The sequence below is a fragment of the Bos indicus genome, chromosome 16 (genome assembly GCF_029378745.1).
Source record: "Bos indicus isolate NIAB-ARS_2022 breed Sahiwal x Tharparkar chromosome 16, NIAB-ARS_B.indTharparkar_mat_pri_1.0, whole genome shotgun sequence".
NCBI classification, from domain to species: Eukaryota; Metazoa; Chordata; class Mammalia; order Artiodactyla; family Bovidae; genus Bos; species Bos indicus.
This window is the reverse complement of record NC_091775.1, coordinates 38508342-38523464: the sequence shown is the minus strand read 5'-3', so window position 1 is coordinate 38523464 and position 15123 is coordinate 38508342. Positions and strand designations below refer to the sequence as shown.

The 15123-nt window shown below is 33.1% G+C and overlaps 1 protein-coding gene across 4 annotated transcripts in view; it reads left to right on the top strand.

The window, feature by feature from the left end:
- The window catches only part of KIFAP3 (kinesin associated protein 3), a 150829-nt gene that overhangs the window by 81517 nt on the left and 54189 nt on the right, over window positions 1–15123 (top strand). For all 4 annotated transcript variants that reach the window (XM_070768131.1, XM_070768130.1, XM_070768132.1 and 1 more), the window contains exons 11-14: window positions 4437–4537; window positions 12415–12523; window positions 13842–13954; window positions 14396–14561. In XM_070768131.1, coding sequence (XP_070624232.1) covers window positions 4437–4537; window positions 12415–12523; window positions 13842–13954; window positions 14396–14561 — 489 coding nt within the window. The remainder of the gene's footprint in view (window positions 1–4436; window positions 4538–12414; window positions 12524–13841; window positions 13955–14395; window positions 14562–15123) is intronic.

The window sequence follows — 15123 nt, the reverse complement described above, 5'->3', positions numbered from 1 at the left end:
TGACAATACACAGCCTTGACGTACTCCTTTTCCTATTTGGAACCAGTCTGTTGTTCCATGTCCAGTTCTAAAAATCAAAGATAATACCTACCTCTTCAGTTTTAAGGGTTAAATGAGAAAATATATGCTTAACATACAATAGGAACTATCAAGTTTGCTTAATTTTGTCTTCCCCTCTCTCAAAGAATTGTAGTTATGTAAACATTGGCTGTCCACCAATCTTTTGGTATAGCCTTGTATCCGTTAAATTTCTATTCCCTTCAGTCCTTTCATTTTAGCACATTTTGGGATTATGATAATAATTTTAGGTAAAGATTATGGGAAATTAGGGATATATTCAGAGACTTTTTTAAATAGAAGATCACAGATAAAGAAGAATTAGGTATAGGAGAACTCAAGGAGCTTTCACCTTTCTCTGTCCCATGAATATGGGGAGAGGAGAAAGAAAAAACAAGCACAGAAGAACAGAGTTAGAACAAGTTGCACAATGAATCATCCCACTTTTTGAAACTAGAGGGTTTTGCTGTGTTAAAAAAGAAAGTAATGTATTATTAAGCTATTGTATCTGCGATGTTTCTGGCATATGTTATTCATCTACTTTTTAAAAATGACTGTAATTTTAGGACTGTAGACTTTCTATTATGTCACATACCCTTTCTCCTGAGTTGTCCTTTGTAAGTGATAAAGATATAGGTACACAATCACATATAATACATATACACACATACATATGTTCACACACATATAATTTGCTCTAGAAAACCTTCCTTGTTATCCTCTTTATGGGGCACAGATCTCTTAAAGGTGAATCTTTGTTTCCTTTCACCTTTCATGAATGGATGTACCACGAGAACACTGCAGTTTAGTATCTTTTAACTAATACCAGCAGTAGACAAACTCTTCTCAAACAGAATAGCATCCTATTTCATTCTTAGTGCTACTCTGAATTTTAATGTTTGATGATTTACTTTGATATTAAAAAGTCTTTTATTTTGGATATTGAGTTCTCTGTTTCTTTTACCGTTTATTTACTATGGCTTCCCTGGTGGCTCAGAGGGTAAAGCGTCTGCCTGCAGTGCAGGAGACCTGGATTCGATCCCCAGGTCAGGAAGATCCCCTGGAGAAGGAAATGGCAACCCACTCCAATATAATGCCGCCGATGGAGGAGCCTGCTAGGCTACAGTCCATGGGATTACAAAGAGTCACACGCATGACTGAGCAACTTCACTTCTCCATATTTCATTCTTGGTGCCATTCTGAATTTTAATGTTGATGATTTACTTTGATGTTAAAAAATATTTTGGATATTGATTCCTCTGTTTCTTTTACCATTTATTTAGTAAGTTGTGTGATGTAGAATCCTACTTATCAGTGAATCCATTACATAAAGAAAATACCTTCAAATAATATTTTGTAAAAACTAAGTAGGACTAGAACCTACCCACAGCTGAACAGCATGCAGAAAGAAACTGGAATAGCAAGGAAAGAGATTGTGCCTTCAGAATATTGAGTTTACTGTTGGAACTTCCTTAAAAAGATTTTTAAATATCTCAGCCCCAGAAGAAAAGCTAAATACTGTAAAGTATATATACTCTGACCAAAACTCTAAAAGATACTTTTCCTCTCTACAGAAGAAAGTTGGAATTTTTTCATTTTTAATCTGCATATCATGCAAACCCAAGTCTTTTCTGTTTAGATTTCTTTCATCCCAAGAGCAGAATAATGAAGTTGGGAATACCCAGTTAGTCTCTACTTTTCTCTTTCTTGGAGTTATTTCACAATTTTTTAATTATATTTTCCTCCAAATGTAGGTTCTGCATATATTATATTCCAAGTGGTTGAGTATAGTGAATTCATAGTTTTTAGTTAAGATGAAAGTGTTTACCTAGTATGTATTCATCTGACAAACATATACTATATTTTACTGTTTTTGTTTTATGCCAAGAAGTTATTTTTACATTGATATTGAGAGTCCCTGGAAATAGGCTCTAGCCAAACCATTTAAAAAGATTCAAAAGTCTTGAGTTTTTAAAATTCTGTTTTAAAAATGTGCTTTACCCTATCATATGTCAGCATATGTCAGTCTTTTATACCTGCTAATAATATCTCTTGAAAGACCATTTCACCTTATGATACAAAACTATTTGAGAGATATTGTAATATACCTTTGGTGTATATAACTTGACCTCTGGTGAAGATTTTTGAGTCAGAGAGACCTGTGCTTAAAGCCCTGCTCAGCTGCTTAACATGGCTGTGTAGGAAGTATTTTTCTCTGTTAGGTTCCCCATCTGACGCATAAAGATAACAAAACTGATTTGATTGTTTTGAAGATTCACATTGTTCTTTCTTAGCATGTGATATATTTTTGTCTAACATAGTAAGCTCCAGGAAAACAAAATTGTACAGAGAGGCTCACTATATTTCTTAAATTTACCTGTAAAAGACCCTTGGAAATTTTACTTAAAACACTTCTGTATTCCATCTGAAGATCTTGTAAAACCAGTGACGTCTTTGTGCTTATTTTTTCAGTTTTAGCCTCTGATTTTTTAAACATAACATTGTGTTTTTTTCCAGCTTTATTGAGATCTAATTAATGTAACAATTGTAAGTTTAAGGTGATAACTTGATATATATATATATTGTAAAATATGTTAAGTTTAGATATAAGGTTAGTTAACTATACCACTGTAAGGTAAGTTAAGGTTAGTTACCACATTTATCACCTCACACAATACTTTTTTTCTGGTTGTGAGAACTTTTAAGATATATTCTCTTAGTAACTTTCAAATATACAATACAGTATTGTTAACTATAACAGCTTCTCTGGTGGCTCAGACGGTAAAGAATCTGCTGCAGTACAAAAGACCCAGGTTCAATCCTTGGGTTGGGAAGGTCCCCTGGAGAAGGGCATTGCAACCCAGTCTAGTATTCTTGCCTAGAGAATTGTTAACTATAGTCACCTTGCTTCTTAAATATTAAAAATAGAATCAATCAGCAGATATCTTTTGACATAATTCCATATACAAAGCCTGTAAGAATACCAAAGTTTTTGTCCTCTAAGAATTGCTTACCACCTTACAAAGATATATCTAATATCTGAAAAATTCAATAAGAATATAAATTAGTATTATTAAAAAAACACAAAGTATTTTAGTAATTTTGTACCATAGTAGACATAGGAATAAAGGTGCTGAAATTATCTTCCTTGTTAAAATATATTTAAAATTTTCTTGATATGTTAATTAAATTTATGTACATACTTGATTTTTTTTAAATTCCAAATATCTCCCAAGATTTACTTATAGCCAAAAATTTTTTAAAAGAATATTATTTTTTGGATAAAACTTTTAGCAAAACAACTTTTCTAGCTCAAGTTTTGAAACTGACTTTGAGATCATATAAAGATCCTCAAAATATGGTATATGAAAGCATGTAGAAGGATTAAATGACATATTCAAGTTCCATTTTATTTTTCAAATCTATGATATATCATTCACTTTCCTTTTTTCAGTTTCAAGGTGTATAAAATGAGAATAATCTTACCTTGAAGTTCTAAGACAAGCCTTAGACTATGCTTGTTAGTCTATATTATACCCTTTAGCAATTTATAGTTATGTATTTTTTTTTCTGTTCCATCTATCAATGTTTTATTTATTCATTTTAATATAAATTTATTTATTTTAATTGGAGGCTAATTACTTTACAGTATTGTATTGAATAGTCATATATTTTTTAATGTTGCAAATACTGTTCTACTTTTTGTCATTTACGTTCTTTTTCAAGTTTCTGATTCATAGAAATTAAATAAACTGTTTTGTTTACTATATTTATTGTACATTATCACTGAAATGTGTTAATTATATATTTTGATAAAACAGGAGGGATGGGGAGGCCAGTGGCCAAATCTACATTTTAGTGGGCTGCTGAGAACAATTAATTCTTCAGTTTGTGATTAACTTTTTTCAAAAATATACCTTGTAAAATACTGCGGTTTCTTGGAACTTAGTGATATTTCACAGTTGGTGTACTCCAGACTTTGGAACTGAAATCAGTCCAGTTCAGTCGCTCAGTCGTATTCAACTCCTTGCAGCCCCTCCTTGCAGCACTCAGGCTTCCCTGTCCATCACCAACTCCTGGAGCTTGCTCAACTAACTTTTGGCTGTGCTAGGTCTTCTGGCTGGGCAGGCTTTTCTCTAGTTTTGGCAAGCAGGGAAATTGAAATAGGAAGCTCAAAATTTTCATGTTTTTCTAAATTAGAAAAATCTCATATTTTCTAAATTAGAATTTGTATAAGGATTTTTATTGATTCTGTAGTTTAAAAGTTTTAATGCATTAATTTGAGTTTGTTATACAAAAAATTAATTTCTTTGTGGTCATTGCATGCAAGGCATAGCATAATATAAAATCTCACCGTATTCATGATGTCTTATTTCCAGGCAATGAAAACTACAAGCAAATCGCAATGTGTGTTCTTTACCACATAAGCATGGATGACCGCTTTAAATCAATGTTTGCGTATACTGACTGCATACCACAGGTGAGTGGTGTAAGTGTTTTTTTAAAACACATTTTAAAAATGTGTTTTTTGCTTTCTTCTCTTGATTTTTCAAATAGCTTTTTTCTTTAAAAATTCCCTCCTAAAAATAATATAAATTTGTTATATACAGTCTGAAAGTACAGACAGTATAAAAATAAAAATAACTTTCTAGTTTATCCCATAAAAACTGATGTAAATAAACATATATAAGCAAATGAAATACTGTGGAATAAAAATCATAGTATATAAAAGCTTAATCATATCTCTATTTTTTCCTTAGTTTTAATTCCTAAAAGTAGAATTACTAAGTCAAAAGGTGTTTTGTGTATTTGATACAATATGGCCAAATTACCTTCCAAGAAGACATGAGTTGATTTCTCCCAACTATCATTTCACTTTTAACAACACTAGATACTGTCATTTCTCTAAAAATAGAATGTCTGGGGTTTTTTTATTTGCATTCTGTGAATATTGGTGAGGTTGAACACTTTTCACATTTTTATTGATATTATATTATAAATCTTTTATTTCTATTGATAATTTTTCCATTGGCATGTCAATATTTTGGGACTAATACATAAGATCTATATATATAATAACTTTTAACTCCTTGTCATATTACAGACATTTCCCAACTTTGTCATTTGCCCTTTAATTTTGTTTGTGGTTGACTGTTTTAAATGCTTTGCATGCTCTGATGAAAAAAATGCATCAAAATACTTTTACTTTCTTTTATAGCACTCTTCTCAAGAAAAATTTTTGCTATAACTCAGTTGTTTGGTATATTTCATATGTTAGGTTTATTTGTCTTTAAAGAGTTTAGTGATTTTCTTTCATGGACTGTAAGTGTTGAGATTCATTGTTGTTGGTGGTCGCTAAGTCATCTCTGACTCTTTGCAACCCCATGGACTGTAGTCTGCTAGGCTTCTCTGTCCATGAGATTTCCAGACAAGAATACTCAAGTGGGTTGCCATTTTCTTCTCCAGGAGATATTCTCGACTCAGGGTCGAACAAATGTGTCCTGCATTGGCAGGCGGATTATTTACCACTGAACCACATACGTGTTTGATTTTACTCTTAGAGAATTTACATTCAAAGTCACTATTGTGCCATTAAATTTTATTAAACTGAGCTCTACTAATTTGATTACTAACTGATGATCAGAATACTAGTTGGGCTGATTTTTAATATTATTTTTTATAATATGGCTTTCTAAAGTAGAGAAACAGGGATTCCCTGGTGGGTCAGTGGTAAAGAATCTGCCTGCCAATGTAACAGACATGGGTACAATCCCTGATCCAGGAAGATCCCACATGCCTTGGAGCAACTAAGCCCTTGTGCCACAACTGTTGAGCCTGTCTCTAGAGTCTGGGAAGCACACTACTGAGCGAGCTCATGTTCTGTAACTACTGAAGCTCATGCACTCTAGAGCCTGTGCTCCACAGGAGAAGCCACCCCAAGGAGAAGCCTGCACACCACAACTAGAGAGTAACCCCCAGTGCCCACAACTAGAGAAAATACTATGCAGCAACAAAGACCCAGCACAGCCAACATAAATAAATAAATAAAAGGAAACTTGTAGGATGTATAATATACAATAAAAATATAACACTTTTAAAAGATACTTTAGAAGAATATGAATAGTAAATTATGCTTATTAAAGTAATCTTCTTAAGCCTCCTACTAGGTAATTCCTTATTAGCCTAATGTAAGTTATTAAATGTGTATTATTTTGACAAATGATTAATATGTAGTAAAAAATAAGACCATAACTTTTCTTTTTATTAATTCTTATTAATCCTTCTATTCATCCCAAATTAATAAAACAGTTCTAAAAATTGAATTTGCTATTCCAAAATTTTAATACTTTATCCACATGTAATTAAAAAGCTGATAAACTCTCAAGGATAACTTCTTAGGCTTTTAAATCAGGGGATAAACTAATTATGCTTGTTTACAGAAAGTAGACATCCTTCAAATATACTGCATATTTTATCTAACATGGCAAGGCTTCTTATAGAGATAACACATGTCAGACTATAGCTGATTCAAAGTGTAATCAAACTCTTGGTCAAACAAGTTTTCAATAAAAGAGTAGCCATGTCAAAGGGAGATTACAAGTGATTTACTACAGTCTCACTCCATATGTTCCAAAGGTTTTCCTTCACAATTTCAAAGGGTATTCTTTTCCAAACCCATTTAGTGTCAGAACTTCATTGACTACAAGGTACAAATTGGAAAGCAGTGACAAAAAAAATAATATTTTTGTCTAAATTGGTTGTTTTTATCCAGATTAGATTTTAAAGAGAATGACATTAAATAAAAGAAATGTAAACTAAAGACATGGAAAACTTATTTTGTTAAATGTTTAATTCAGAGTTACCTTTCTCTCTATACCATAGAGTTTATAATCTCAAACATAACATATAAAACTATTTTCAATAAATAATCAGAAATAAAAGTCTGTTTAGATTTCTTTTGAGACATTAATATTATTGTAGTTGAAGACTTTGAGGAAAATTGTCCCATACCTTTTCAAGAGCAATATTCATGCATATTTCCTTGCCAGATAATTTTCTAACATCAAACATTTCTGCAGAGGGATTTTCAGAACATTTATGATCTGTATTTCATGAACAAAATCTTCAAAAATTCATTCAGTGGTCATTGTTTGGGGGTTTTAATTTATTATATTCTGTTTTTAAAAGCTCAACCCCAGTAATAATAGTGAAGGTATGTCTTCAAATTATTATGTTGTAGACATCCTGAAATGTTTTAGTATGAAGCCATAGTTTGAGAAAGTAAATGATATTCTAGAATATGTTTGTTCCTAAAGTGCTATCCAGGCTATAGCTTGTACTTTATAAGGCTCAACTTTGACATATTAGGGAAAAATTGACATGGTTTAATTGCCACTCAGTGCCAATTATGAAAGTACATTGTAAAATAAAAGAAAGAAAATTTGGTATTACGTTGAAATTTCCAAGCTTCCTTCAGAAATTAAAAAGATACTCTTTTCAGAAATATTGACTACTCAATGTTTATAATACTAGCAGAGCTTTAAACTCATTTGTGACAGCAACTGATTAACCTTCTTCTTAAATAAAACTATATATCTGGGTTTTGGAATATGTTAGAATTAATGTAATACTTTGTTCACTTTGAAATTATGCACATTAATTTTTGTGTAGTAGATATCGTGAAGAATTACAAATGAATTTTTCAAATGACAAGCCTAAAATAACTTCGAAAGTAGGAATGTTGCATACTCAGTTGCTCAGTCATGTCCAACTCTTTGCAACCCCATGGACTGTAGCCTGCCAGGCTCCTCGGTCCATGGGATTCTCCAGGCAGAATACTGGAGTGGGTTGCCATTTCCCTCTGAAGGATCTTCCCAACCCACGAATCAGACCCACAGATCGAACCTGCATCCCCTGCATTGGCAGGCAGATTCTTTACCGCTGAATCACGTAGGAAGCCTGAGAGTAGGAAAGCGGTGATTAAATTGTCATTCATATTCATTTAAGCAATCAAAAAGAATAGGTGATATGGTCATATTCTTTAATTACATTAGCTATATATGTAAAGAAACTTTATAAACTGTGAAATACTGTACTAAAACAAGATGCCATTAGTAAATAGTTCTCACTATTTTGGAACCACTCAAAGTCCAATTTAAATAAGTGTTTACACTTAAGAAACCTATACTATACTGTTTAAATTTTCTTCAGAATTTTATTAGTCCAAATAAACAATGTCTTAACACTGCTCATAGAATAGCATTTCATAAACTAGATTAACCTAAAGAGGTTGTATAGGTACTTTGGGGAAAAATTATTCTATTGATTCTTAAAGAGGTGGACTTTGGTGGAACTAGATTGAGATGCTCTATAATTAGAGTTCACTTTTGTAAATTATTTAACATTCAGAGTAGGTGTTATAAATTCATCACGCCTCATAATCTCTTCCACTATTATGTTGCTTTTCTTCTTTTGTATTTTATTACCTCTAATTATCCAATATATTCTAATTTTTTCCTCTTCCAGTATTCTATAAAATTTGGGGGTCAGGGCAAGTCTTTCTTCATATGTGATCTTAATGGTCTCAGTGGGTGAATTGTTTCAGGTGAGCATACTTGGGGATAACCAGGAGTTAATGGTTGTATTCTAATAATAGTTAAGAGTACACATTAACAGTTCATTGTTATTTAGACCTCTGAGATGCATGTTTTGTTTAAATAGGTGCAAATGCCATCCAGATGCTTATAAAAGGTATTTATTGGTAATAGAATGGCCAAAGTACATGTTTAGGTAATGATGTCATGGTGTTATTTAATATTTTACCCTAGAACAGTGTGCAAGAATCTTCATAGTAATCCACATGTTTTCCACCACAGTTGTCCTATTTGGCCCCTCTTTGATCTACATGCCTCTTTTTAGCTGAATGCTGGTAAACGTCCTTTCTGACAGCCCCCTTTGCTCCTGCCTGCCATTATCTGCTGAAGTTCAGAAACCAGAGCATCACTTCAAACAGCAGAGTTAGGGAGTAGCCAGTCAGAAGAGATTCCTGAGGCATGCAAAGTTCTGCCATAATCATTCAAAGATGTTTGGGTAGGGGGGTGGTGGTGGTAGAGGTGTATGTGAATATAGCGAGCTGTGGGGGTTGGCCTCTGGTCACTGGTAAATAAGTGAAGTCAGGTGCCAGAGAGTCTAGACACAGTGATTTCAGTCCTGGGTCTTTGGTATCTGATACTCAATATGGGACTTGTCTGATTGAACACTATTGCCTCTTCATTGCAAAGACTGAACCCCTTTTAGTGCCTTCCTGTTAAATTAGTAAAAGATGACAATGGACATAGTTAGAACAAATCTAGTTTTAATATTTCCTAGTTGTTAGCAATTACACTTACTTTTGAAGTGCTGTAACAATCAAATTAAAGACAATGTTGCACATGGAGTTTGAACTAAATTAATATTTTAAAATGTGAGTGCTCTAATTAAAATTTAAGTGTCTCTCTTACTCTGAAAAACTAATTCTATATCATGATATGTTTTTTTAACATTTAGTCTTGATTTGGGGATATGGGGATTTGGATAAGGTTTTAAACCATCATTATTTTTTAAAAAGCTAGCTCCTAAAAAAAAAATAAAAATAAAAAGCTAGCTCCTGAATATTTCATCACAAAACTTAACATGGAAATTACAAAAACAAGGCAAAACAAAACCCCTCAGCTTCTAACAAATCACCGATAATGCCATTTTTAAGGCCAAGTTTCATACTACAAGATTAATTTCAAGTAAATAACAACATAGTTTGCCTTGTTTAAGCATTACCTTAATGTAACAAACAGACTTTTGTTATTTTTAAAAAGCTTCTTGTATCAGAAGTTTGAAAGGAATCTATATGTAGTAGGTTTTTAATTATAGTATGAAAAACATACTGTATATATTTACAGTACTGTCATCTACATTTTTATTAATTTATAATTTTAATTGATAGTTAATACATAGGTACCAAAATCTGTTAAATGTATATCCAGTAATTTAAGGTTGTTTTATCTATGCCATAGATTTTTGTTGTTGTTGTTCTGCAACATTATTAAGTGTTAGTGATTAAAGATTCCACTAGCAGCAACATTTGTGTTAAAGAGGTGCTCTGTGAGAAAAGGCATAATACATACAAACCATTTACCGGCTATAGTGTTTTTGTAGTTCACAGCAAATAAATGAATTTTACACACACAAACACATACACACACACACATACATACATACCTACATATATGGGCTTCCCCAGTGGCTTAGCTGTGAAGAATTCACCTGCAGTGCAAGAGACAAGGGTTTGATCCCTAGGTCGGGAAGATCCCCAGAGGAGAGCATGGCAACCCACGCTAATATTCTGGCCTGGTGGATCCCATGGACTGAGGAGCCTGGCGGGCTCCATAGTGTCACAAAGAGTGGGAGAAGTCTGTAGGGTCACAAAGAGTGGGAGAAGACTGAATGACAGCACACATGCACGTACACACATGTATATATACCGTTTTGTTAGAATGATATCAGAGTGTTTTTTGGAGCAGCTGTAAGTGGATTTGTGTTTTTAATTCATTGCTAGTATATAAAAGTAAGATTAATTTTTACAGACACATGATATGTTGACCATGTATCCTTTTTGAAACTTAGAAGTTATTTGGAACTAACATAGAAAATAACCACAAGATTTAACAGAATAAGGTCTAACCCATCAACAAAGACATGTTGATCTTAAAGGTATTGCCTTGAGATAAAACCTAAGAAAATTTTAGGTTATAAATTTTAGGATTAACTTCCATATATTGTTAACAGTTTGACTAAGAGAAAAATATCTTTATATAATATGCATTAAGTTAATTTACTATTTACCAATAATAGTAGACTGGCTTCTCAAAAGTCTGGCATAAGATTTGTCATTTCTCCTTTATTATATGGCAATGACCTTTTATCATGACAAATGTAGATATGGCTAAATGGCATAAGTAGCCTATCCTTTCCTTCCTCTTTTTCTGTCTGTTGCTTCCCAGACCCATCTTTCTTTCTCTTATTAAGTAGAGTTCTTTCCTTATTTTATATACATTCCTGGATGATTGGGTCAGACCTTGCAGGTTCAGTTATCAACCATAAATGACAATTCCTAAAATCATATGTTCAGTCTGAACATGTCTTATAAAATTGTGTTTATAACTTTTATTGACTATCAGCACTAAACTGTCACATAGGCAGCTTAAATTCAGCATATCCAAAAGCTAAAATTACTGGCTTCCCTTTGAGGTTTTCTCCTATTCTAATTTCTGTCTTTGGGTAAGCATTGGCACCATCATTCATGTCGTTCAGGGTATAAACCTGGGAGTCATCTTTGTTTCTTCTTCTCCCTTAATGCCAACATCCAGTCAGTTATTAAATCCTGTTTGATTGTCTTTACTAAATATATCTGAGCTGTCCTTTTTATCTCTTATCCGAGCAGCCATCACCATACCTGGACTTTTCTGCTAGCCCTTTAGATGGTCTTAGCACATCACCCCACTCCACTACTCTTGCCTGGAAAATCCCATGGATGGAGGACCCTGGTAGGCTGCAGACCATGGGGTCGCTAAGAGTCGGACACGACCAAATGACTTCACTTTCACTTTTCACTTTCATGCATTGGAAAAGGAAACGGCAACCCACTCCAGTGTTCTTGCCTGGAGAATCCCAGGGACGGGGGAGCCTGGTGGGAGGCTGTCTATGGGGTCACACAGAGTCAGACACAACTGAAGCGACTTAGCAGCAGCAGCAGCACATTTTCTTACACTATTTCAATCTGTTTTCTACATTGGTCATATCTTCTTGAAACATAAATCTTATTCTGACACTTTCCTTATTTGGAGGCCTTTAACATCTTCCCATTTTCCTTACGCTGAAGCCCCAAATCCTTAACATGTACTTCAAGACCTGGCATTTTCTGGCTTTTACCTTCTTTTATCACTGTTTCCCTCATTCCAACCATGTTTGCTTTCTTTCAGTTTTTCAGAAGAATGACATTTTTTCCTGCCTTATAACCTTTGCACAAGCTGTTTTCTTTGCTCAGAGTGTTCTACTTCCCCATGATATTTTAAATCCTTAAAAGCAAAGCCTTTATCTAATATTTCATTTACATTCTCCACTGTACTTGAAAGCATATATTTAATACTGAGCATCTAATAGTTCACTAAGGTATTCAGTAGTAAAAGCCTACTCTATGTAGAAAATGTAATTGTATTATTTCCAACATACAATCTATGATAACATACTGTGATTAAACATTGCCTGTGTTTTTCATGTGTTCGGGGGTGTTTTGAATGAAATATGTCTTGTGCTTCTTGCTAGTTAATGAAGATGCTCTTTGAGTGTTCAGATGAACGGATTGACTTGGAACTCATTTCTTTCTGCATTAATCTTGCTGCTAACAAAAGGAATGTACAGCTTATCTGTGAAGGTTAGTGCCTTTGAGCTTCATGGATAATCTTTATCATATGCCAATGGCAAATGATAAAAAATAGATAATAAAGAATTAAGAATTAAAGTAAATAAGTGAATTACATCTTTCTATAATTTAAAAAATTATAGCTCAAATCCTTAAATGTCAGACTCATAAATATTCTTACATTGTGAGCAGACTTTCTCTCTAGTAACATTTTATAAACTGTTTTGTCAGTTACCCTTAATTGCAATTTGATTTTTAAAAATATTTTCTAGGTGAAACAAAACTTTTTATTTGTAAAGCAGTCTGTTACAGTGTAAGATGTTGCAGTACAAATGTATTTGCTATTTGTTTCTGTAGTATCTTCGTAAAGTGATTTGTCATGCATTTTGGTATTTCAGAGTTTGGTCAGTAGTTTTTACTTATTTGAGAAGTATACATGTAAATTATCAAAAAGTACAAATGAGCAAATAGGAAAAAATAAAAAAAAGTATTTCCACTATCCAGAGATAGTCAAAGATGAAACTGGTACAATGCTTCTGCATATTGTAAATTAAAATGGGATTCTGTATATTTGGTGACATGTTTTTTAAAGTTAATAATATCTGAATACCTTTCCATGTGATTAAATACTTTTATAAAATGTAATTGCCAGTAGCTGAAAAAATAGCTTATTAAAGGATTTTCCATAGTTTAATCTGCTGTTTGGGTAGTTTGTGCCACTTCTTTTCTTTTATAGACAATACTGCAGTAATTTTTCTTTCTCTGAATCTTTCATGTTTGCATTTTTATATTCTTAGGATAAATTCCTAGAAATACTATTTTTATGGATTAAAAAGTATTTATATTTTACAAATTTGTGGTACACACTTCATATACATACTGTGTTTCTATTTATGTGATATTCTGCTGCTGCTGCTGCTGCTAAGTCACTTCAGTCGTGTCCGACTGTGCAACCCCATAGATGGCAGCTCACCAGGCTCTGCCATCCCTGGGATTCTCCAGGCAAGAACACTGGAGTGGGTTGCCATTTAAAATCTGTGTTTAAAAAGAAAATACAAAAAAGAGGAATATGAGGAGGAGAAAAGAAGAAAAGTAATTGTATTGGGGAGATCAGCTAAGCACAAGGGAACTTTCTGCAGTGAATGGAAATATTCTGTCTTGATATAATATATGAATTATAGAGAGGCATACATTTATTAAAATTAATAGATTCTATAAAATTTATGCATTTTCTGTGTGTAAATTGGGTTTCTTGAGAGCTGAAAATTTTAAAGATCATTAAATTTAAATGAACCTTAATTTTATTTGGGAATTTCTCTGTTATTATCAGGAAACGGGCTGAAGATGCTCATGAAGAGGGCTCTGAAGTTCAAGGATCCATTGCTGATGAAAATGATTAGGAACATTTCCCAGCATGATGGACCAACTAAAAATTTATTTATTGTAAGTGTTGTCTTTGGCTTTCTGTCTATTAAAATAGCCTGGAACTGAAGTTTTAAAGTGCTGTGTTTGGAAATATAACTCTTCCTTAACTCTTGTCAAATATTAATTCATGACCCAATTTGGTTCTTCTTGTTATTAACTTCCTTGGAGGTTTAGCTCCTAGAGATTTCAACCTAAGTTTTAATACCGTTTTTGTTTTATGATCCCTGTCCCTAACCTTTTCAACCTCACGCCAGTTTTCTTGCCTTAAACCAATTCACTATAGACTCCCTTAGCAAGTTAGCAGTCCATGGGGTTGCAAAGAGTCGGACACGATTGAGTGATTAAAGAACTACAATTACAACAAGAGAATCACATTTGATACTTATCTTCCTATGCATTAAATTATTAGATTAGTTCCTTTGTAGAAATATTTTAAATTTATAATTTTGTTTTATTCAGGATTATGTTGGGGACCTTGCTGCTCAGATCTCTAATGATGAAGAGGAGGAGTTTGTGATTGAGTGTTTAGGAACTCTTGCAAATTTGACCATTCCAGACTTAGACTGGGAATTGGTTCTTAAGGAGTATAAGCTCGTTCCATACCTCAAGGATAAACTAAAACCAGGTCTGTGCTAAGTATTTCACTTCTGCATAATCATTATTTCTCTCTTTTGTGGGTAAAGCTGCTAGAGCAGTATTTTGTGACCATTATTATACTACGTTCCCAGGCCTCTAGTTCTAGCCCTACTTCTAATTTCTTTCTCCCAGAAAAGCAGTCACTAGTTCTCCTCTTATATATGTATATACTATTTTCCCTAACAATATGTTTTCTTAATATTAGTTTCCCTTTCCTATTCTGCCTTACTATTTTTTTATCCCGCCTTTTTAAAATTACCAAATAACCATCCTACATGAGTTCACATGCACACACAAAGTTCTTTGAGGCATTGAAATGACTCTTCTGTTTTCTGTGTTTACATTGTCATTCATTTATATTTTCAAAGACTTATTGAAAATACAATACCACTTCTCTACTGCTCCAAAAACCATGAACTGTCATTGTGGAATGGAATTCTCTGAACACGGAACTTTGGGAAAAGGACAAATTTGTATACATGTTAAAGGTTCATAAGAACTGATTTAATAGCTTTCAGTATCTTTTCTGTGAATAAGAATCTTGGAAATAT